The sequence below is a fragment of the Centroberyx gerrardi genome, chromosome 4 (genome assembly GCF_048128805.1).
Source record: "Centroberyx gerrardi isolate f3 chromosome 4, fCenGer3.hap1.cur.20231027, whole genome shotgun sequence".
In the NCBI taxonomy this organism is placed as follows: domain Eukaryota; kingdom Metazoa; phylum Chordata; class Actinopteri; order Beryciformes; family Berycidae; genus Centroberyx; species Centroberyx gerrardi.
In genome coordinates, this window is record NC_136000.1 from 26981802 (window position 1) to 27008080 (window position 26279).

The following is a 26279-nucleotide window of genomic DNA, read 5'->3' on the forward strand; positions in this document are numbered from 1 at the left end:
ATGATTGAGGCCTCAAAGCTTCCTCATTTTAATCTGCTGTGTGTCACATACTGGATGCTCTTATGCCACACACACATTTGGAAGTAATAAAATAAATCCTCAGGTCTTTCCACAGTATGAACAAGGCTCCCACTGTTGACTGCTTTCTAGTTTATTGATGCAGTAATAACGATTAAGAGAATCAAGGCCGATCAATAATAGACATTATCAGTAATAATGAACCTGGTCCCATATGTTGTAGCCCATTTTGAACCATGCTGAGCTAATCTTACATCTGTAAATATAGATCTATTTCACAATGTTCCCTGTAATTTTCTTTGGATAAGACTGGCAGTGTTTGTCCATGACGAAAGCAGACCTGTAATCTTAGCGTCGCTCTGTGGGCTAATTTTAACTTTAGTGCTCCAGACTACTGGTAAAGTTTAAGAATTGGATCTGACCAAATAAAAATCGTTTTCTGGGATTGGGAAATCATCGCTCATGTTGACAAATATTAATTGGAAGGTTATAGGCCATATGAAACATATTTGAATCCTTAAAATAGGTGGAATTACCCTTTAACATTGACTCAGAAGTGGGACAAACATTGCTCAGATAGAAAATGTCCTGACATGTCCAACATGTTAAAAAAACAAGAAGTCACATACACAATGTGATGAAAGGCAGAATCAGAAAATACTTTATTATTCAAATCTTTTTTTTCTGATGCAAAATATAAAACAATCAAGTCTTAAAACACACTATGCAATATAAAATTTGACCTAAAAAAAAAAAAATGAACAGACTGACTTTTTTTTTTTTTTTCAAGTTCAAATTGTGTTCAAACATTTGCACGCAAATATTTCAAAAGCGCATATTACTAAAGGTGAAGCCACATGCATGCTGCAGCCTCAGTATACCCGGCTCTGTGCTCATCCTGGCTTCAAGTCACATGCCACACCGAATGGGAAGCACATCTGAAACCTCCGATCCTTCCACTGTTGTGTGTGTACTTATATATGTCTTTAGGTGGATGCAGTTATGAATGCAAAGGCCTGATAAGTAGCCTTGGCGGTGCTGGTGCTGCTCCACCCACTGGGACTGTGTGAGGAAAGACTCTAAAGTAACTCTTGATAGTTCATCTAAAGGCAAGTAACGTTTGAGTAACTATCCAAGAGAAACTTCATTTGCTTTCTCACCTTCTGCTACTGTATAATGCATTTCATCAAAAAAAAAAAAAAAAACATTCCCTAAATATAACACTGAAGCATCTTACATTGCTGCACCACCATTGGAACCTAATGCATGAAGTGTTTCAATGCATACATTCATTGAGAATTCACACACGACTGTTCCAGAAATGTAAATGAGCATTAACAGGGTCGCTGTGCATTGAATTCTACAACTGTGCTGCATCTCATATGCAGAATACGAAGACAGCAAGACCATCTGTACGGGTGTTTGGTGGATCTGGAGCCAGGCGACATACCCATTATTTCCCCCGTTATTGGCTGCTAGACAATACTCCACAGAAAAAACACAGAAAAACACATTTCATATCACAATAAAAAAAAAAACAGAACGAGATTGTACGCAACTCTTGCCGTATCGCTTAAAACCAACGGACATGAAGTTGTGACTGGTATACATATCTTTAGTATTTTACCATATTAAATAAACATCCCGCGTCCCTGTGCTGCGCCCTCCAGGGGGACAGATAGAGTTTCGTCTGAAGGACCAGCTGTCCTTGTGTCTTCAAAACGCCGGGTCCTGCCCAGCAACTCGCTTAAAGTCAAAGGCTTGAATACACTGGGAGACATTTGGAACAATGCTGCCAGGAAAAAACGTTTCTTAGATTGAAAAAACACTACTATAGTCATCTATTAAACATCGAGAAGCAATTATTGAACAGTAAATGTATTATTTCTCAATTTCTTTTTCATAAAATTACTTCCCGTGTGTCTCCCCTCACTGGCAACACTGCCAAAAATGGCCGGCGGTGTACTGAACACCTCCATAGTGTGTGTCTCTGTCCAAACCTCGATCATTTCAGGTGAAAAGTGCTTCGCTGGCCACAGCCAGGTGGCTTTATTCTCCTCTAAACATTCATATCAACGACAAACCTCTCTATAAAAATGTACCGACATCCTTTCAGACAATCCTCACTGCTTTATTAAGTCCAGTAGAAGGCAAAAACCCTTAAAGGCATCGGTTAAATGAAACAACACTGTCCAAACCCTTAGAAAAAAATTCAACAAACTCAAAACGTTCTTAAAAACCTTTGCATAAAGACTGAGACTGACTCTTTCCCAGAGCGAGAACATGTTTTGGACTGACATCCAGGGCAGCTCTACATTCCCATGCCAACATCAACAACAATGTAAAAAAACCATGAGTTGAAAGAACACTGGCACTATTTTGTTTGCTGTCCTTCATCTTGAGTAACTAAGGAGATAAAATGGGGGACGTGAAGTCAAAAACGCAGACAAACAGGCATGAAAAAGGTTGTGAAATGACTGAGAATACGGAGTGCATCCTGATATCGCTGCCCGACCCGACTGCCTTGGTACAGAGGAGCAGTATTTGGCACTCATCAGGTTGGCCCAGAGGTAGAGAGGCTGAATAATAACCCAAAGGTGATCGGTTCCATCCCAGGCACTGTTGGGAGGGTTTATTAGAAGGTAGCTGGTATATCTACGATCCCCATTTTTACCCTTTTTTATATTTTCCCCCTGTTCTCCAAGGAGGAAGAACGAGGAGGAGACACAATCATCCTGACCAGTCACAACCGGGAACAGGACATGGCGAGGGTTAAAGGGGCAAGTGACATTTTGGCCAAAAATGAGTATTATATGTGATTGGAAAGCTCTTGTTGAGCTCTATCTGATGGTGAACAAAATTGAAATAGAGGAGAAAATCAAGAAATGTCTTACTTCTTCTTAGCTTTTTACAGAACATCAGTTTTCTGAATCTTACTCTGTAAAATTATGAATGGTTCCTATGTTGCGTTTTCAATACAAAAAGATGCCATCACAAGATTAGGAAAAGGTCACTTACGCCCCTTTCGCCCTAAACCCTCCATGTATGGAGAGTCAGCTGAAAACTTTCACTGTAACACACTGTAACTGGAATCTACATGATACTGTATGCCATTCATGATAGAAGCTCTGACTGCTGTGAGCCGAGCCTGACCACAACAGACTGAGCAGAACAGAACAGAACAGAACAGAACAGGACTTTAACGCTGAGTGTATCTGTGTGAGAATTACTGTACCAGTATGTCCTGTCCTGTGTACGCTACAGGCTTCCAAAAAAGTCACGTCTTGACTGGAAAATAACAACTTTCCTCTAGTATTCAGCAAAAAGAGAGAATAACACTAGAGCTTCACTCTGGACTCAGAAGGCTAAACTTACACTTGAAAAAAACAGTGAACAGGAAAAGGTGTATACATGCCATCGTGATGATGATACCTGTAATAATAAAAAAAAATCAGTTTATCTGTATATCATAATTGGGGTAGAGCTCCTCATTATTGTAAACAGGGTTTGATATTGTACGCCATGTTAAAAAAACATGCAGCACTTGTATCCAGTAGATGAAGGGGATACTGGATGTATGCACACACACACTGTCTTTGGTTTGAGAACTGTCCAAAACACTACAAATACCTACAGACTAAGGATGGATAAAATAGGCATTTCCATCCACATAAACACGCACAAACAGTCATTTGGCTGGGAAGCTAGAGAGACTTTGAGACAACATTATCCAATTCTCATGATACAATCGGGAAGTGCCTTTCCTATTCGTTCTGATTCTCCGGTCAGACCGCACTGATTGTCTGTGCCACTGCTAGTGCTTCTGCTCACTGTGTAGTGTTATTGCTGTGGAGGAGACAGAGTTCCAGCTTTGTCTCTGAAATGAACCACGTATCACTCAGCATCCACATCCCCGGCTCTCCTTGTGATCTGGGTTGGAGATCTGAAGAGGGATGAGGGCTAATCGCTGGACACAAACTATGAGTGCGAGGTCCAACAATAGCATAAATGTACACTTGTATGTACTCCTTCGTCCCTCTCTGTTCCTCTTTCATCTGTTTCTTATTCCTCGTCTTCCTCCTATCCCTTCATAAGGCATAATAATAAGTACTGTATACAAGGAACGCCTCTCCCTGCGTGCTTTCCGCTGCTCTCAGAATCCCGTGTCTGCCACCGAAGGCTCTCTAAGGTATGAGTTGTTGTAGCAGAATTACAAAGGATAGAATAGGTCTTCGCGTTCAAATCAACGGGCCTTGAAGCGTGATACACGGTGCTGCGCTGCACCGAGAAGCGGCCGTCCGATCTCTCCTTTTCAGCTCTGCGGCTGCTGCCTGGTGGCCTCGGGAAAAACACCGGGTACAGTGGAGCCAGGAGTGTGTCAGTTCAAATCCCCCTGGTGTTTCTGCTAGTTAGTCCCCCGAGTCCTTATTGTCAGAGTGAGGAGTGTACTTCAGTCGAAACGTCCCTGCAAAACACAGCAGAGAGATAAAGTTGTGGTTATGAAGCTTTGGCAGTGTTGTCTTGGCAGATAGATGTTTTTTTTAATCATGTGGGTTTTCTGTTTTTGGACAATTGTCCTATTAAAGCATTTTTTGTGCATGCTACTCTTTAGAAAGCAGCAGTTATGACAGTGTGATTCATATATTGACTGAGAATGGGAATCGACTTTGTGTAGACTATTGTGAGAATATTTCTGCTGCCCACCTTGTAGAAAAAATGACACTAACAATAATAATCTGTCTAATAAATGGGTCATATTGTGTCTTGAAATGTGAGTAAAATTGATTCATTCATTCACCTTGCTGTATTGAATCCATGGGCGGCTGTTTGCAGTCCTCCGCTCTGTGTCCGTTGGCACCACAGTTATAACAAGACAGGTTCCCCGCTGCCCGTTTCTGGCCTCCATTTCCCACCATGCCGTGGGGCTGGTAGAAGCCGAAGCCCTGCTGCTGGTCGTGTGACACGGGGCTGTGGCGGTACAGGGGCGGCGGCGCCACCATCGGGTAGGAGAACGGCGCTGCGCCCGTGCCCGCGGCGCTGGAGGTGGCGATCAGCGGGCTGAGGTGGAGCAGGGGGCCCAGCGTGAAGAGGGAGGGGCCGGCCGAGAACGGCTGCAGGTAGCCGGCCGCCGCGTACCCGGGCAGCGCCCCGTACGCCCCGCAGTTCCCCCGACAGCCGCACGAGCTGCACACGCACACGGACGAGGCGTGGCCCGAGCCTTGATTGCCGGCGGGGCCGTCCAGCGAAGAGGAGGAGGAGGAAGAGGAGGGGGAGGAGCTGGAGGCGGGCTGGGGCGGGCAGTAAGAGTTGCCGGGCACTGCCGCCACGGGAACGCTGCTCGCGGTTGCCATGCCGACAAAGCCTCCGCCACTAGAGGAGCTCCCGGGCTGGGAGCCGGACTTTGCGGAGGGAGAGGAGGAGGAGTAGGAAGGGAAGGAGAAGGAGGACAAGGAGGAGGAGGACATGGAGGAGAAAGAGGAGGAGGTAGACGGATAGGAGTAGTATCCGGATGGCGAGGGCGACGAAGAGGAGGAGAGGTGGAAGTGGAGGGGAGGGTGGGAGACGTGGTGGAGGCTGTTGGAGGTGGAGGTGAGGGCCGAGCTGGTTTCCACCATCAGGCCCGCGGCGCCGCCCGCCAGGCCGCGGCACGCCACCGCGTCCTGGAGGAGCGGGGAGGAGGGGGAGCCGTCCACGTTCAGCCCGGGGAACAGGCTCTCCAGCCGCACCCCCATCCCGACGCCGAACCCCGGCTTGGTCCTGTCCTCGGGGCAGAGGGGAGGGGGCCGGGGCTTGCGAGGTGAGGTCAGGATGCGCGCGGGGTTGGAGACCGGGGAGAGTAGGGTCTGCGGGTAGCCGCTGGCCTGGGGGTGGTGGGGAGACGACGGAGGGAGGCCGAAAGGAAGGTGGGAGGAGCAGGAGGGCGGGAGAGGGGGAGCCGGGTCGGTCTGGACGGGGAGCACCTGCGCTGTGGGCCGACCGGAGCCGGCCGGGCAGCTGGAGTTGAGGAGGACGACACACGGCCTGTCCTTCTCCGCACCGCCTCCTGCTGGGTCTGGACCCGACATGCCTGAAAGAGAGAGAGAGAGAGAGAGAGAGAGAGAAAGAGACAGAGAGAGAGTGAGAGAGAGAGAGAGAGAGTGGTATGTTGAGTATCAGTGCGAGTATGTGTGTGTATGTGCAAGTGTGTTGGGATTGAGGAAGGAGGAAGGCAGAAAATACAGACAGAAAATTGGTTCAGTCTCAATAAAATATCCCAAATATTTCTTTAAAAAGGAAATAAAATGATATTCTATTCTTTCAGGGATGGAAATTTTTACTAGCCTAGGCCTTGTCAGTTCAGGTTAGTGCAAACCTCATTATCTGGCGTATGAATGGGGGTAAATTGATTCATTATTTTGTTTCATCATTCGATAGTCCGGTGTGAAGACTTACGTCTGTGGATGTCTCTGGCCCTGTCGAAGGTGGAGTCGCGGCAGAGTGGCATTCGAGGGGAGCAGGGAGAGCTGGAGTAGCCCGAGGACGAGCTGCCATCTCGGGGCACGGGGACGGGGTGGTGGTGGGGCACGGCGTCCACCTCCACCCGCAGCTCTCCTGCAATACATTTCAATATATAATCATTACAAACTTTTTACACCTTTTTTTTATCCAGGTTTCCTACACTATGGGATGCAGGTCTATTTTGGGTGGGTTCCACATGGTATGTTTTAATGCAACAAACATCAAATCTCCTCATTACCTGCAGTGGATGTGGGGTGCGCTGAGGGTCCCATGTGACTGGAAGGTGTCACCCTGGCAATGCCACTGCAGGAGCCAGGGAACTGAGAGGCCGCGTACCGCTTCTCCATCTTCATCTCCCTGCTGGATACACACACACACACACACACACACACACACACACACAACAAAACAAGATGTAAGGAGAGTAGACCATACAAAATAGCACATTAAGAAAAACATTTGATGCATATTCTGATTCATATTCTTTAAGTCTGTCTCAAATTTATTGAGTTTATCTTTTACAAGCTAAATTTCAGCATAACTTCAAGGGGGTGAATAATTTTATAAACTAGACTTGTTACTGTTATTTCAAATGTACATACATCCCCTTCTACTGGGACAGAATACTCTATTACTATTCACTATTCCTATACTATTCACTCAGTTTATGTCCAGAGCGGCTGGTGTCAGTCTATGGACACCAGAGGGAGACATTGTCCACTCAACAACAAACTCAAGATCCCCACCGCTGTTCTTACAATCTGAGCCTGAGACACAATCACATCTGCTAACCCCTCGCATGGAAAACCACTGCAGGAACTTTCCATTTTCTGTGCCTTGTATACACACACACACATGCACACACACACACGTTGTCACCTGCCTAATGGGAACATGTTGATACTAGGAATGGAAACAGGATCAAGTGATAATAAGAGCAGGTTCACACAGGAATCCAGGTGTGTGTGTGTGTGTGTGCGTAGGTATTTGTGTGCATGTTTATGTGTTTTCGCATGTGTTTCTGATAGTTATCTCTTCAGAAGTACATCTTATCTCCTCCAGCTCACCAACAACTGGTTAACCATTGACACTGTATGGACCATTACCGCTGTAGATTCACAGCAGCGCTCTGCCTGTTAATCGTTAATAGGACACAGCATCAGCTAAAGCTCACGGTGCTTTGCTACACAGACCTACAGTATATGTAGTTCCAAGCCTAATGCCAACCAAGCCTCATTTTGAAGTCTTTGTTCACTTATCCTTCTACCTGATGAGAGGATTATACAGGACTAGGAATGCACAATGCACAGTTTTTTCAATGCCAACGCCAATTCAAAGTACGCAGCTTAAAGTAGTTCCCGATGCATTGCTTTTACTCAACAATGCAGACTTTGACCATTAGTTTGTCGTTACAGAAAATGATTTAAATATAACTCCTTGTTCTTTGTCTAAGAGATTTTACATCCCTCTATGTGTGAAAAAGGCAGAAAATCAACATCAACATGTATTCTACTTTGGCCAGGTAGGAGACTGATACTGGATTCCAGTACTGTATCAGTGCTTTCCCATATAGGGCATATTTACAACAGTTCTGTCCTAGTTGTCAACAGCTGACATCATCAGCTGTTCATTCAGTCATTCGGTCATTCATTCAATCATTCGTCAGAGCAGCATTTCTCAAAGTGGGGTGGGGGTGGTGGGGTCACTGGTGCCAGTCACTGGGATGTTGCTGAACTGCTGATGGGATAGTAATCTAATACAGGACCTGGCTATTCTCCACTAATACTTTATTTATTTTCCAAGAACCTCTGTTTTACGTGATTATTCCATTGTTACAGGGATACTGTCAGGGCACTACGACCCTGGCCTTTGCACTCCTTACTACTGATTGCTTTTACCTATTGGTGATTTAGGAATTGAAGCTTATTCTACTGTTGCACTCATTGTAAGTCGTTCTGGATAAGAGCATCAGCTAAATGCTTAAAATGTAAAATGTACTTTTAATGGAAGCATTGCTTGAAGATTAATTATTTATTTTGGATTAATGCTACCTAATTAGCGCTTGCTAGCTAGCTACATTTGTCATTAAAATGTTTTAAAAACTATTTAGAACTTTGTAGGTGCAGACCATTGCATAGATGCAATCACAGCCTCTGGCCCCACCCACAATTGGTCAGAATAGAGCGACCCATCATCATTCGGACCCCAAGAAGACTACTGGTGCCATGGGCATCAGCTAATGGGGATCTTTTTAAATAAATAAATAAATAAATCAACCAAGTTGCTCGCAGTGTGAACATGGGGAAAGACAAAAAGACTGAGGAACACTGCACTAGTGGTATCAGCAGCATGCTGTACTGACTTCTGCAGCTCAAGCTGAGTCTTGAGTTTCTTCTTGGCTCCTTGGGTCAAGTCGTACTTGTTCAGGTCCTCCTCTGTCAGTGCTAAAAACTGTGGGAAACAGGAAAACACGCTCAGAACTTTGGGAAACAGAAAATATATAACAAAAACAAAGGCATACAGTTTTTTAGATTTATTGAGCGACTGATTGATTGTCCGTGTTGTTTCCTGTTGTAAGCTATTTTGTATAACCAAATTACATTCTATCTTAGAATCTAAACCTGTACCCACCTCCTCCATGGTGAGCTGTTTGAAGACAGGGTAATACTTATGGAGCCGAAGCCTGCGTAGCCAGTCCAGGATGCCATTTTGCTCTGGAGTATTGGCCAGGGACTGGGGCGGTGGCTGGGGATGGGACAGGGAGTACGAGTGGGACTGAGAATGGGGCAGAGGACTGGGCTGGGAATGTGCGTGGGATGGCGACTGGGCATGGGATGGGTGCTGGGACTGGGACTGGGACTGGGACTGGGGTTGGTTACCGGGCTGACTGCTGGTTTGCACCTGAGGGTGGTGCTGGGAGTACGGGTGGGACTGAGGGTGGGTCTGGGACGGGCTGTCGCCCTGGGTGGCCTGGGCCGGCACGGGGGGAGGGGGAGGGAGGGAAGACAGCTGGGGAGGAGGGATGGAGGGAGGCAGAGAGGGAGGAAGAGGAGGAGGCAGGGAGGAGAGGTGAGGAGGGGAGCGAGTCAGGATGGAGCTGTGGACGCTCACAACCGGCTGGACACTGGCCACTCCATACACCGCCCTGGGAGGGAAAGGGAAAGAGGATCACAAGCTGTACAAATCCAGACAGAGAGAGAGAGAGAGAGAGAGAGAGAGAGAGAGAGAGAGAGATCCTACCTGTTGGTTCCTCTGTACTGCAGCAAACAGCCAAGATCTGAGTGACAGAGTAAAAACAATCCTCATCAAACTGTGTATAACGTCTAAAAATTGCACATCAAATGTCACTGCAAGTAAAGTGATGTGTAAAAATCTAAAAGAATAATTCTGTAACACTGTACATTATTTTTTATAATTCATAACAGTGCAGTGCTGTTGCTTCCTACAGGATGTTTGCCATCTCCAGATTCTGCAGCAAGAAGAGTCGAGAGTGACTTTGCATTCACCCACTGCTTTCATTACTTGCCTTAAGGCTATGATAAACAGGCAACACTTGCAGTTGTCCACGATTCAGGATTTTAGTTCTTTTGTCATTATTTTAACAAGAAATGTATGTGTAATTTGGTGGTAAATTTGATTTTCTAAACAATAAAAAAAACTAGGCAACTGGTGGTCTTTTCTGTGTTAATTTGCAGTTAAAATGCAAGGACTGGCAAACATTGTGATTATTTCCTGGCTGTCAAGCGCTGGCTGTAAAACGGTTTGTACTAACTGCAGCCCTTGCATTTTAATGCGAAGCGGGGGGGATTTCTGCAGTAAACGTGTGCGAACAAGTCAAAATTGGAAGCTCCGGAAATATCCGAGGGCAGTTGTAAATTTTTAGGGGAAAAAATGGTGCTGTGGTAAAAATTGCAAACAGCTGCAAGGTCCATCAGCAGGCCAACTTAAACTTAAAGAGCCTGCAGAGTACAGTGTGATGCAGGACGGTTTATCTCTTGCTCAGAAATGTACTCTATATTTTGAGCCTGTCTGACAGATTCTGCATTTGTGTGTCTATTGAAATGGACCCATAAAATAGAATATAAGCATACTGTGATGCTATAAGTGTGATATGGCAGCCTTGTATGCCCACTTGTGAAGGGCCGACTGTGATATACTCCAGTGGAGGCCAGAGGTCTGTGTGTTTGTGGTAGCACGTTACAGCAGAGTTAGACACATTCATATTAGCCTTGCTTCCCCGGGGTCTCCTATGAGTCTGGGACACACACACACACACACACACATACATGCACGCACAGACACACACACTGCGCTGGGGGCTATAAATACTCCCGGATGAAGTCACACTCATAGAATCAAACACACACACACAAACACACACACACCAACATGAGGTCACCACTCTCTAGGCCTCCCAACACAAACATGCCACGCTGAATTCCCACACCAGACTAAAATAGACACCGTCCATTCCCCCCCACACACCTCCAAAACCCAGACTGAAAATCCTCGCTGCAGTCTCGCCCCTCTCTCTTCTTCACCAATGCCGCCGAACACCCAGACTTAAGGCTTTGTCCTCTACGTTTCCCCCTTTCTGCTCTCCTCCCTCGCCATCACCCTCACCCCCAACCCCAAAACGCAGACATGAAACCTTTCATGTTGCGTTCCCCCGTCCCTTCCCTCCTTGGCACCCTCTTTCCTTGCATCTAAGAATAGGAAACCCCAGTTTTATACCCCCCGCCACTCCTCTATAAGGTCCTCTTACTGGTTTTTATGGGCTCTACTGCCAGGCACCTATCTCATGATTTCTGCCGCATGTCACCTTTCTTATCTCTATATAGTTTGCCATCAAATAAAGTAGAAACGGCATAAAAATAATGATTACATTTTCATCCAACAATTGTCCGTTTTGCTACTTTTTTATTGCTGAGTGATATAACACAATAGTGATCCACCCTATATCTTGCACATGACCAGTTTAAAAACAAAATCAGGACTTACTGGAGCTGGAGGTGAACGGACATGCCGGGGCAACAGGAGCCATGGGAGGGGAGGAGGGTAACGGAGGGAGGGAGGAGGGGAGGGGAGGAGGACAGACGGGTGAGAGAGGCCTGGCGGAGGTGAAGAAGAGCTGGACACTGGGGTGCTGGAGGATGTGGCAGGGCAGCGCTGTCAGACACCTGGAGACAGACAGACAGTGAGTAGGTCAACAGGCTGACAGATAGAGAAGAGCAGAGGGACTGGGGAGGCCAGAGACCAACTGTCAACTGGATATAAACACAAATATTTCTCATATCTGTCATCATCAAGTCGCAGCTTTAGGAGTCAGCCTAAACAAGTGAACCTGAACAAACAGTTGGTTTTTGGCTTTGTTAGCTAGCTAACTAGCCAGCAGGCTAATTTTTGCAAAGTAATGTTAACAGGCAGCTACTAGCCACTACTAGCACTAGCTTCCACTAGATATTTTAACTAGTGTGTAAATATGATGCATTTACAACAACACAGTGATGATTAGTCGAGCAGGTTAGCTAACTTTCAAGCTGACATTAAACACAAAATCAATTGTTTATGAAGCTGAAAATGAGGCAAATAACCCTAATAAACAGGTAAGGTTGTGGGACAAACCTGGGGTCCAGCTCCAGGGACTGAGGGAGGAACTTCTCCACTCCTTCATCAGGAAATGCTTGTGAAAGCTGAGAGAAAAATGTTAAACAATTAATAAAAAATGAACACTGCAATGCAAAACCATATGATTAGATTTTATTTGTATAGCATTTTTTTTGGGTACTCAAATACATGGTACATAAGGCAACAAAGCATAGAATCTGAACAATGATGCATAAAAATCAATACCACAGCAAAAATACAATACAACAAGGGCTGCAACTAACAATTATTTTGATAATCGATTCTGTGATTATTCTGACAATGAATTGATTATTCTGATGATAAATTGGCTTATATATTTCAATTTAATGATATTTTTATTTTACTTTTTATTACAACAAAAGGGCAAAAATTAATTATTTTCATCGTTTAATAGTTGTATGCTGTCAACAAAATGAGAGAAAATTGGTAGGTTTCTCAATAAGTATCATCTTTATTGGTAGTTTAAAAGTTATTTTTCCTCAATTATTTTCTTACATTTTTTAGACTATGATGTCAGAGGGGCCCTAGCACTGTTTCTGCCTGTTATCTTTGAGATGGGCATGCAGAGCAAACCGGTCCAGAAGATTACAAAAACATGAAATCAGACATTATCAGACAGACCAGACTGCTTTTCTTTTAAATCAGTCATGGAAAATGAGAACCTGCAGCTCTTTGTTTAGTTTCAAGCAGAAAAAAGTGTAGAGACGGAGAGATATGCAGCGCTGTGGCTTCAGTCCACTGTTTCACATCAATATAAAACTGACCACCGTCTGAATGTGGCAGATCACAGGTGCATTTTTTAATTTTCACAAGATGAATTAGCCATAAGAATAAAGCTTTAACTGTTCTATCAGAGTCACTTTGGATTTTTTTTGTTATGATGACCAGGAAAAAAGGTTTTCTTGCTTTACTATATTCATGATGTTATGGTAACAAGCTGGTAAGCAGCGGCTTCATTACTCACTTCGCTGTTGGCGTTCACTGAACTGTTGACACTGTTGATAACGTTGAATAGTTTCAGCCCTAAACCTAGCTAAACAAATTGTCCACATCCGTTGACCACATGTAAACCATAAGCATAGCATTTCATTTCACTGCTATGCCGATGACACCCTGCTATATCTCCTGTTAAAACTCATCTATCCATACAGCTTTGACACTCTACTGCCACCATGAAATACTCGTAACTCCCTTTATACCTTTCTTTCTTTTGTTGGTTTTATTTATTTTCATTCCATCTGTTGTGCTTTTTCTTCCGTCTTTATGTGAAGCATGTTGTAAACTGTTTTTAGATAAGAGCTATATACATGACGTTTCTTCTTCTTATCATTATTATCCTGGGACAATATGTTTCTGGGGTGGTCCTGACCTGGGACAGCAGCTCCATCACCTCCTGCTGATTTCGGACAACAGACGACACACAACCATCCGACCAGTTGGCCTGGAGGAGTAGAAGGAGAGAGGGAGGATGGAGGGAGTGGGCAGGGGGTGGAGATAAAAAGAGCACAGAGGACAAGGGGGCTCATAAATATTCAAACTGACAAAACTGAAAAAAACAAACCCATCAACAAGTGATAACACAAACCAGACAACACATACACACACACACAAACCATATCACCAGATAACCTGGAATAAAACAGGAGGAAGAGAAGGACAGGGAGAGTGGGAAGTGGGGGGAGGCGAGGGAGAGGAGGAGTGGGTGGAGGAGGAAGAGGAAAAGGAGGACAGAGGATTAGGGGGAGGGCAGGGAGAAGGAGGAGGTGATGGAGGAGAGGAAGAGTTAAAACAGGTGGAAGAAAAGAGGGTAAGGGAAGAGAGGAAGAGAGGAATAGTGTAAATCTGGGGAGTGAAGAAAGGAGGCGACAAGTGACAAGAGGGTGAAACATGAGTAGTGTGTCTGTGCGTCTGCATGTGTGCGTGTGTGTGTGTGTGTGTGTGTGTGTGTGTGTGTGTGCTTACACGGTACTCACCTCGAGCACATATTCGCCGCCGTCGTCAGACTTGTGTGTAACTCGTCTCAGCACCACCCTCTCAATCACCACTGAAAGACGGGTAGATTGTTTCACAAATGATTAACTGCACTCAACATGTTTACACACTCCTACAAAGCTTGGCCCGGTGTACTAAAACTTCTTTGTATTTCAGGCAACGGCTGTAAAAGATCAATCAATCGGTGATGATTAGTTGAAATGGCCCGGAGGAATGTAAACTCACCTCACTCTCAAAAGTAATAAATCATGTGAAGCTAAACCACAAGCTACAGGTGTAGCTGTTGCGTTGAGACGTCATGTGCCGCTGGAACTATCTACCGATCTACTGCACTGTAAAGCGACACTGTACTATATTGACATCCATAGGGTTTCTCTTTTCTCTTGACCCCCATCCACAGGAAGATCAGGGTCAGTTACAGAGCAGCAGCCCTGGAGCTGGTAGGGTTTCACCCGCTGACACAGGTTTTGAACCTGGGTGCTCTGGTGGAAGGACGGATGCTGATCAAAGACTCAATGATTACTTCAACAGGTGCTGAGATTTCTGGCTTCCAAAACTCACTTTCTGGCCCGTACTCCCCACTATCCTATCTATTTTCAACTGCTCAACGGCGGTTTCCGGTGTTCCGGCATCGCAAGACATTTCGTTCTCAAGCCCCACAAACCCACTTGACGATTTGAGAATGGCTCAATACATATCCTAAAGATAGGACATTCCCTTAAAATCTGACTTCAGCTTTCCCACAGGTACGTTAAATTGCTATTTCTGCATCCCTTTTATTGCGCTGCTATTTCAGTGCTACTCTGTTTTGACCTCCTCTACCTGCATCTCCACCTACCCACACAGCCAGCAAAGACACTACTCTCTTTGAGAGCCATACCGCTCCAAACTGCTAGAGCTGCTTCTCTCTCCTCGGTCCTCACACATCTGTCCGCTGCCTCCAGCACAGTGAACCATTAGATATTCCTTGCTCCCTTGCTGACCCGGAGATTTCTGGGTCTGTAGAGACGCCGGCGGTCCACCTCCTACCTGACTGACCGTTCTGTCAGTTTACTGGGCCCATACCTCTGCAACATCCCAATCCTGCAGATTTGCACTCTGCAACATCCACTAAATGAGGCCTTTGCGCTCCACAGACTCTGCCCAGCTCCTTGTCCAAGCTCCAGTCATTTCCCATCTGGACTACAGCGACTCTGTCCTGGCCGCGCTGCCAAAGCACTCCCAACAGCCGCTATAACTCACCCGGAATGCTGCCGCCCACCTTGCCTTCAACCTTCCCAAATTCTCCCATGTAATCCCCCCACCTGTACCCCATCCACCGGCTGCCTGTAGCTATTTGTATCAACTTTAAAACCCTGGTGCTGGCATTCAAGGCTACTAAGGGAGTTGCATCCCCAAACCTCCGGGCCGTGCTCCAGCTCTAAGCCTTGGCACTGATTCTTCTCTCTCCTGGTTCCGCAACAGTGGAAGTCAGGACAGCAGTTATCTTCCCATCTTCACTTAACATCCCTCTCACCGTTTCTTTCTTTTCTCCCTTAAATAACATCCCCCTCTTCCACATCTTGCTTCTCTATTTGCACTGAAAAAATGCACCTGCCTTATTTATTAAAAATGTACCTTTTCTCCACCAGAAAACATTGTGACACTGAACAGACATTGATTTGATGGCCTGCACCAATGTTGAAAACCTGTGTAAATATTGCGCCAAACTGAAAGTTGAGACAACGCCCTGCATTGTTTTGTAAAATCGAGACCTAAATATCTTTCTGATATCAGTTCAAAACTGGTTTCCAAAGCTAATTTAATATGAATTATTACTGTGCCCAAATATCATATTGTGAAAATTTTGTTCTCATTTGGGTTGATGTTGAACTTGGCCACCTTCTGTGAAATGCTTGCCAGGCCCTTATTTTTTATACCTACCACTTTTTTATCACACCCATATGCACGCATATCTGCCTCTCACATGTGTGCATACTGCATGTGTGTGCATTCACATGCGTGCACACACGTTCGAATGCTTGTGTGTGTGTGTATTTTTGTGTCTCAGTGCTTGCCTCAGCCACAGAGGCATGTTGGGGCTGCTCCACTGCTATTAAATCCATGTGATTAGATAGAAGGTGAGAGTGAGGTGAGCTTAAATGGTGGGAATGCTCAGTAGATGGGTGTGTGTGTGTGTGTGTATGTGTGTGGGTGTGTGTGCGCACTAGACCTCCAGGTATCGATTTAGATGCATTAGACTCCAAACTCTCTATTTGAAACCACATCAGGCATGCAGGGACAAGCAGGAGGGGAGGAAAAAGAAAGGAACGAAGGAGCAGACAAATAAAGAGGGGGGGATAAAGGACTGAAAACACAGAGTGCACAGAGTGAGTGAGGATTAAGCAAAAAGAGAGAGAGCGAGAGAGAAACATAGATTGAGAAAGAGAGAAAGAGAGCAAGGTCTAGCTTTATGAGAGGATTAGGGGCACAGTTCAGCTTGATCCTTGTTACATTTTCAACATTTGGACAGGACTATCTGTCACAGATTTCTCTCTATCTCTTTCTGTCTCTCTCTCTCTCTCTCTCACACACACACACACACACATACACACATACATCCCTCACCACCTTGCCTTGTGCCCGTTGGGCAGCAGCTGTGGAGGGCTCTAAATGCCTTCTGCCATTCACACTAATCTACCCTGCCACACACACACACACACACACACACACACATACAGGCAGAAATGCATACACACATGCACACAAGCTCCACCTCCCCTACAAACACACACACTTTAGTAAGTCCGGCGGTGTGTGTGAGCGCGACATAATGATGACACGATCAAAAAAAGAAGGTGGTGTTATAGCTTTGCTTCACAGTCATTATCTCCTATAGAGACAACATGATGATAAATCTCTCTGTATCTTTCTCTATCTACAGTTTTGAGTGTGTTTGCTAGAAAGCACACTGGAAACCAGCACATGTATTTGAGGTGTGGCTGATTCTGCCTGGCTTGAGTTAGCAAAAACTGTAAACACACGCAGGTTCTTCGGGAAAAAAGCGGGGCACGGCATATAAACATGTGTCTGTGTGTGTGCTTCTCTTTGTTTTCTGCATTTCTTCATTCTGAATTCGACTCCGTGTGTGTGTGTGTGTGTGTGTGTGTGTGTGTGTGTGTGTGTGTGTGTGTGAGTGTGTAGTCTGTGTAGTGTGTTTTACGCTGCTGACAGCTATGCGGTGTGACCATGAGGTAGTGAGATAGTTCAGTATTGTGTTACAGACAGAGGCAGGAGGCCAAGACAATAACAGACTGACAGACTGGCCTGCACCTTAAATCACATGCACCCTGAAGCACCGGTCGGCAACCTGGCGATCGCGATCAACTGACTGAACTAGGAAGAATTCATGGTCAATTGCACTGCCTGATCAAATGAAAGGACTCTATATAATAAACAGGGGAAACGCTGTTGGTTGATTTGTTGTAGGCTGTCTGAGTGTTTTCTATGAGAAAAGGGAGACGAATGCACACATTGTTTTCATATCATTTCACATAGCAATATAGAAATGTATCGCTATGGGTTCAGCAGGTCAGAGTGGGCTTTTATTAAATTTACTTGAGGAAAATCTTGAGAGAGATTTCACCTAAGGTTTTACTACAATAGAGAATATGGTTCAAAAGGTTTGGTGATCACTGGCCCAAAGAATCAGCCTAAACCTGAAACCAAATGCATCCTTAAGTAACGTACTGCACCTTTCAGCTATGTCACATTTACTACTAGTCTTTTACACTCTTTTGCACACACACACACACACACACACACACACACACACACACACACACACACACACCTAGGCCTTAGGGCAGCATTCTTCGAGCTTAGTTGTAATGTTCAGATGTGCCAGCATGCCACATCTTGTTCAACTGGGCCTGACTGGGTGTCTAGCATAACACACACACACACATCATGCACGCACGCACACACATACACACACTTCATGCCCATATGCACAGATGGAAGGTTTGGATGGGGAGGGGGAAAGACACAGGCAAACACTGGGCCAGATAGAGAGAGACTGAGACAGAAAGAACACAGCACAAAGTAACAGAATACAACAGCACTGTACATATTTCCATTATAGAAGTGCCTTCAAACACTGTATCTATCCTATGTGAGTATTGCAGGATCAGGGGGCAGAGCAACAGTGCCCAACCAAAACTGTGACAAGCACATAAAAAGCAGGACTTCATCTGTACGGTCCGACGGCTCACCTTTTCCCGCTTTCCCCTGGTTGTTCTTGGTTGGCGCTGGTGCGTCCTGGCCTTGCCCAGAGGGGAGGGGCGGAGGCGGATGAGGAGGGAGGTCTGGGTGAGGAGGGGTGAGCTCCTGGCTGACCCCTGACGCCGGGTCCCCTCGCCCCGCCGTGACCCCTGACCCCGGCCCTGAACCCGCGCCGGCCTCCCTGGCCTGGCTCTGGGGGTGAGAGATCATGCAGACAGGGGTTAAAGCCACAGTCCAAAGGTTAGGGATAACTACATACATCATTTACTCCTCCGCTTAAAATAGCTGTTTGCTTGCTGGAATAGGCGTGGAATACGCTCAATAGGTCAAGCAGGGGAGACAGTGAACTCAAGATGGCATTTTGCTGCTGTTTTGTTTGATCGTGGGTTAACATGCAGGCCAATTCAGACCCAGAAATAACCGCTGGCAGTCCACTTCTCGCGTCGTATTTCATTTTTAATGTGAAATTCTTGTTTGCCTGTAGATGAGTCAACTGCAGAAAGGATTAACTGTAGTTCACTGTCGCAATGCTTGCCAAAACTGGGACATACTGTACATGAGCAAATCAAGCACAGCATTTCTCAACTGCGTTGCTAACCAACCGCCAGGCTATTTTGTCACCCAACATTTGGGTTGAGTTGAGCTGACTCGATGGCTGTTTCATGAGCAAATAGTGAATAATTCTTCTGCTCTGCTGCTCTGGTGATGATCAGCTGAGATTGGTGTTTCCACATCCCCTCCCACACCCACAATCTTGCCCTCATCAAAACCAGTTGTCCCATGTGGGCGCAAAAACTGCCAAACGCTAACTAACACAGATGCAAGACGACGCTCATCAACCCATGAACACTACACTGTAGTTCTGTGACTGGTTGAAGAAACTCAAACACTCCCAACGTCGGCTTCAGTCAGAGTCTCTCCGGCGCTGGCACACTGCTAAAACAAAGTGAGGAGAAAGATCTGGCAGTGCCGGACTAACCAATATTTAACCAGGCGAGTTGACTGAGAACGCATTCTTATTTATAGCAATGCCCTAGGGGAGTAGCTGCAGAAAGAAAGGTTTTACATAATGCTGCCCAGTGCAACCGCAGTCTTCTGCTGCTGGCCAATCAGCCTCTCCACAGGAAAGCTGGGGGTGAAGTGCCTTGCTCAAGGGTCATTCAGATCCGCCACACACAGATTGTCCCACCCCTTCCAGGAATTTGAACTGGCAACCTTGGCCTTCCCTCACCATTAGACTTTGGCTGCCTTAAAGTCTTAACGGTGTTCAGTGTATTTCAGGAGTTATTTTGTGATGAAATGTTGCAATTAACTTTGTCTACTTCTACTTCAGGTCGTGATTTCCAACGTTTCCCAGAATGCTTTTCAACAACCCCCAGAGAATGGGTGTGTGAACTTGTTGCTTTCAATCAAAGGTGGATAGGAATACACAGGAATAAGAAAAAACACCAAGAGTTTGTATATTTACAACAGATTTTTATCATCAAGTGTGATGCTCTGGAGTTTGGGATCATGCATGTTTTACTGTAAGCAGAACATTAACATGGCAATAGTGCACTATAAATTATCAGCCTCTAAAACAAAGACCACAGTTTGCAAACACAAGTCTAACCCTAATCTCCAAGACCAACAAGATTAAGAAATATTACACAAGCCCTGGGCCCCCACTGTAAACAATTTGTCACACTAATACACTGTGTATGTAGTTTATTGCACATTATTCATGACATGTAAACATATCAGGAAATTCCGAGGGAGAAAATGTCACTTTCGGGTTGAGCTACATAAATCTGTTCGTCATGGAAATTCAGAGGCATTAAGCCTGTAACATCAGTCTTTCTTCTCATTTATATAAAGGGGATTTTACATGAGGGAGGATGTATATTAACACATTTACTAATTTACTGTATCTCAACATGGAGTGTAGTGTATGCACTGTATAATGTATGGAATCTACTGAATGGTAAAGCAAATATTATAAACTAGTACTTACTGCAATACAATGCAATTGATTGTGAACATGCCACTGTCCTTTTATCTGTCCTAAATAAAAAAAAATGACAACTAACTGTGTATTGCTGTATGCTGTATGGTTCCAACTAGCCCAGAGGGAAAACCCAGCATGTGCAATCACACACACACACACACACACACACACGCAGAGTGAGGCAGTAGATCTGAAACCAATTAAGTGTGCTACTGCCACATCCGCATGTTACTCGGCCAGACCCGCCAACTCCTCCTCTCAGTACACTATAAGATAGGCAAAGGAGACACTGACTCAGGACTGGTTACATAAAGTCATAACAGGACTCTGGGATGAGATCAACACAAAACAGTGGGGAATATTGAGGGGAAAAACAGCAGAAAAACAAGTCCTGTAGAAATTAAACATCAACATCGGAACAATCCCATCCCTGAATATTGGTAGTGGCATTAGTACAGTAAATAGCTTAGTATAGTATAAAACATAGTCTGTATGCTGTGCTATTAATCCACCAACTCCTCCTCCCTTTCCTATAAAAGTCAGCTAAACTCTGCTGCTCTCTGTGATAATTCTGACGCTGGCATTGTTTTTTATGGATACATAAAGCAGTAATATAATAGGGTGATTATGCCGGTCTGTGCAAGCCCAACAGATGTAGCCATTGTATGTAGTAAAGTAGTACTTTTTTTTTTTTTTTTTTTTAACCGCTGCACTTCTGTTGCTTCACCCCTTCGGAGAAAATCAAATTCAACTGTTTTTTCCTCTGGAGTGATTCGGCATCCAGCTGCTTTGGGTTAAAATAAAGCTTATTCAGGTTGACTTTACGACGTTAGAGGAAGAACGGGCTGCAGTGCAAAGCCTAATAGAGGAGAGATGCATGATGTGGGACTTCTGTGATGGCTGCTAATGCACGAACTCCCCTCTGTTCCTTTTCCTCCTGCTCTGTAGCACTCTGGCTGGCTAGAGCCTGCTGCAGTACAGATACACACTGCGTTATAGCTATTGTGTCAAACAGATCTACTATGTGTGACAGCAGGCCCGGCTAAAAAGCTGCTGTACTGTAGATACTGTATGTGACTCCTCTGGTTTACAATGAAACCCTGTCCTTTAGAGTGCCCAGGGAAGGAGAGAGAGCCAGAGAGAGAGAGAGAGAGAGAGAGAGGGAGAGTGCATTTATAACTTCCTGGGGATTCACTGGAGACACACACACAGACATACACACACACACACACACACACACCACAGAGGGTTGATTTCAGCATAGAGAAATGTGCTGACCTGCACTAAGCAGGAGCCAAGAGCAACAAAACACTAAATACAAACGCTCCTCTCTGAGCTGGGTACTTTCCCTTCACTGCTCACACATGTTTAAACAGCGTGCCTGCCCACTCCTGTGTGAGCCTATATGACTGTGTGTGTGTGTGTGTGTGTATGTGTGAGAGAGAGAGAGAAGAGAGAGCGAGAGAGAGAGAGACAGAGTAAAAGAGAGGGGGGTTAGGGGGTGAAGCAAAAGACAAGCAGGATGAAAGTTAGAGTGGAAGAGAAATATCCTACCTTGTTTTCTTTATTTGCCTCTTTATTCTCTCTCTCTCTCTCTTTCTCTTTCTCTCCCTCTCTCTCTCTAGCTCTCACCTATAGATGAACTGTATATGTCTATAATTCAATCTTTCCCACACCTCTCTCTCTCTCTCTCTCTATCTCTAACCCTACATATTTCTATTAGTCATAATCCATGTCTTACTAACCCCCCTCCAATTCCTCTACTATGACTATCCCAGATGTTACTGTAACAGAAGGTTAATGAACAACTCAGTTCCCTGCAGCGGTGGGAAAGCCCCTCCACCCCCCCACCCCCCCACCCCTCCACTATGAACTCCACCTTTTATTACAACAGATTCAGGCAGAGGAAAACATTCGGTGGTAAAACATAAACACCACAGTCTGTCTCTCCCTGTTCTCTATTGTCATCGATTTTTTAGTATTTCACAGTTGCACCGCTGTTCCTGTTGTTAGAGAATGGTATTTCTTTTACAAGAAAGGTACATTGCTGCTAGTTTCGGAACATTTATCGAAGCAATATCGAGAGGGCTCGAATCCCAGGACCGGCTGTGAAAATGCGGGTGGGGAAAATGAATGAGTAACACTCCCCCCCTCCATCAACAACTACAGTCGAGGAGCCCTTGAGCAAGGCATTTAACCCCTAACTGCTGCAGTAGAGCTGCTCAGTGTCCACCAGTAGAAGACTGTGGTTGTACTGGGCAGATTCCAGGTTTGAATGTGTTGGGCGTTGCTGGAAAAGAGCAAGCATACTCACTAGATTTTCCCTAGATAAATAAAATGGTTCAAATAAAAAAAAAGAGTTGCAAAACAGGAAACTGTCAAGTTATGAGTATCAGAAACTAACACCATGTGTCATTGCTTTGTTTATATCCCCACCTTTCATACATACACATTTACGCATTTGCCAACTTGTACACACACAAATACAGCTCAGAGTGTATGAGGCTGAACTGAACTGAGCTGCTCTACGCCGCCTCCTACACATCTACCTAGAAGCAGGGGATCTGTTGGGAAGCACTATTTGTTTTTGCAGTGCAAAAACACCGCAGCATGACCGCTTGGCACCAAACATGGAGACAAAAGTTTAAAAAATGATCTCATGGATTACCACTTTAAGAATGATAGTGGCAAAAAATCTGCACTGAAATGAAAACAGAGTGGGTGTATTCTCCTGGGGTGCCTCCATGGGACTTTTAGAAATTCAGAATCAGCACTATTTTTGCAAAACATCCAAGGAGCGAGACGTGCAGTTGCTGAAGCCTCTTCTGACTGCGCCTCAGTCTTGACTTTCACACCGCACACAACTGTGCCAGAGATGGGCGATTACAGACATCAGTCAAACAGAGTTCAACACATTCAGACTGAGTGAGAAAGAACTAGCTCTACATCCTGAGGATCAGTGTTACTAGGGCATTGATCAAAACTTCCTTGCACTATAATCATCTGCCCTCTCACCTCTATCTGTACCTGTCACCAATAGCCTATGCCTTTTTTGCCACCCCCAGGGCTTTCAGGTGACATAACACACCCTCTGGCATTTCTAAATGTATAACTTGGCCCAGTGCTGTATATTTAGACATTATTTGTACAATCAATTCTCCAACAGACCTCCATTATGGCACCGAATGTAGCTAGGAGGTTTGTTACGCAACTGCAAACCTCAAACCAATTTACCTTCAATAGGGGATTCACAATGAATTATGAATACTGCAAAATCACCAGAGGGGAAGTGAGACATCAAGTCATTTGCATTTACTTAGACTCCATGTACCTGTTTACATGGCTCCCAAGAACTTAGCGATAGTGGATGTAACGGTGAAACAATGGGACTGACCGAAACTGGTCAATCAACACTTTCTCACTCTAATTCCTTTTCTTAAATAAACCCCTTCTACCTCTATGCTGTACTTTTATTTCTCTAGAAATTGAAGCTTATTCTACTGTTGCACTCACTGTGGATAAGAGCATCAGCTTAACACCTAAAATGTAAACTATAAAAGAACTCAATTTTGCATCGACACGCAAGCACAAGTAAACTGAGTCTATCGCTCCGTACCTTGTGCCAGCATGAGCAGTGTGTGTGGCAGGGTTGGCAGGCCGACAGGGGCAGGTAGGCAGCGTTGGCGTCAGGTAGGCTGCAGGCGGCGGGGGACAGCGAGGCCAGAGGTAGGGACACGGTCTGGTGGTGATGGTGATGATGATGCTGAGCGTAACAGACGGCGGTGCGATCCCCGCCAGGCCCCGCTCCCTGAGCCTCTCCTCCTCCTCCTCCTCCTCCTCCACCTCCGCTGCTCACCTGGAGCAGCCAACATGTTCAGTGAGAGGCTGGAAGAAGCTGCGAATGTAACTACTGTGCATGGAGACAGTGTTATTTGGAAGCTATATCTAAAAAATGGTCACATCAGGGGGGCGTTCAGAATCAATGCTCCCATTATCACACTGACCAAATAATAATAACTAATCAGTCAGTCATTGCTCCACTTTGGTCCCCATACATTTTGTGGATATAAGCAGGTTTGGAAGTTTTGGTGGCAATATTTCGGCTCAACAACTATGCTGGGAGAGTCCTGAATGTGATGCTGAACCTCTCACACACTAAAGGATATGGGTGATGGATGCATGCCGAAAATGGAATTATTAATCACTGAATCAAAGATCATGTATTTTGTCTTATAATGTATGTATTAGAGAGAGCAAGCACTCTTTTTGTCACTGAATTACATTTCTTTAATTGGACCTCATGATGCATTCCTGGTGGCTCTCATTCTACACTGCAGGGAGCTTTCACCTGCGAGCATGTAATTTACTTTGTTCACAGATGAATAACACTCGCCTGCAGTCTGCTCTTTTTAAGCAGGCAGCCTTTCATTGAGTTGGAAGTCTCCCCTGTAATTTGTTGTTCAGGTAACATGTCACTGTGCTGCGCTCGTATGTAACATGTTTCACCTGCTGACAATAGGTTAACAATTACTGTTTAGGAATAACCTGAAATTATGTCACCTGCTTATAGGATATTTTCTTTGAAATTCTGTGAAATTCTCACCTGCTGATTTGGGGGGAAAGGTGGTAATAACTGAGGAACACACTGCATAAGTCCCTTTCATTGTGCAGGACTGTTACCTGATATAGTCTGTGTCTAACCTGTGTTCCTTATTGAACAGGTGTGGTGGCACCTGACTATAGAGGAATTTAGAGAAGATATGACATTTGTTTAAATAAAGATCTCAATGCCAAATGGTCTAAATGTTCTCTATGTGGCATTTCTATACTTCCAAGAAAAACATTTCTGAAGGTATACTCTAGCCTGTTTTGCTAAACTTTTATCAATTATCATAATTCAATTATTTCACCAATAGTAGAATGGGTATCTGAACTGCATAAAATGCCCATTTTGACTCATATTCTTATTTTCTTTACAAGTGAAAAATAATCTAGCCAGTGTTGTGAGATAATTCCACTTGTTTGCATTTTCTAGAAATAAGTGTCAATATCTTGCAACAAGGCAGAGCAAGGAAGTTCACTCCACTAGTATCAAGAAAATGACATCTGATCCAAGGAATCATGTGTCATCTTGCATGGAAACAAGTGAAATTATCTCACCTCACTGCAGATATAAAGAGTCAACACTAGATTAAATTACTATTTAAAATGTTTTTTGCAGTGTGACAGAGCTCCTGCCTGAAGCCCTGGTCAAGGCAGGTAACCCACATGTCAGATCTGGACTTCCACCTGTAGCCCCCTCTGCTGCCCCTCTCACCTGCAGGATGTCCTGGATCTGGCTGAGCTCCTGCCTCAGCACCTGCTTCTGGTGGAAGCTGAAGGCCGGGTGGTTAGAGGCCATGGTGAACAGCAGCAGAAACTGCTCCTCGGTCCGCCCGTCGCTCAGCGGCAGGCCGTAGTTGTTGATGACCGTGTCGATGTGCGTCAGGGTCCGGTACAGGACCCCCGCTGCCTCCCGGTTGTCAGAGCCGAGCAGGGCGAGGGAGACCAGCAGCTTGCTGCGCACCACCTCGTCCGTGATGTTGGTGAGCCCCGACAGGTCGGCGGGGTTGTTGGCTTTGATCTCCGCATCCCGGAGAGAGTGGTAGTCCTTGCGGGCCAAGTCCTCCAGGCAGGAGCCGAGGAAGCGCAGCTCGATGGGGACGCAGAGGTCCAGCAGGCCGCAGAGGAAGTCCGCTCTCTGGGCTGAGGTGAGGGAGGAGAACCAGCGGTACACCCCCTCCCTCTGGACCCAGCTCCGGCTCTCCACCATCCTCACACATCAACTCTGCTGGCCGCTCGGGAGGTGGGACCAACAGGCCTGTACGGGCTG

The 26279-nt window shown here is 45.4% G+C and overlaps 1 protein-coding gene across 1 annotated transcript; it reads right to left on the reverse strand.

Moving 5' to 3' along the window:
• Positions 1-710: 710 nt before the first annotated feature.
• Positions 711-26279, reverse strand: zcchc14 (zinc finger, CCHC domain containing 14). Its single transcript, XM_078282889.1, is given in 15 exon segments — positions 711-4483; positions 4817-5352; positions 5482-6085; positions 6451-6609; positions 6737-6876; positions 8870-8967; positions 9148-9715; positions 9754-9793; positions 11518-11696; positions 12142-12209; positions 13535-13606; positions 14139-14209; positions 18411-18612; positions 24024-24263; positions 25725-26279. Coding segments are annotated over 15 exon segments (3528 nt in total). The 5' UTR covers positions 26220-26279; the 3' UTR covers positions 711-4427.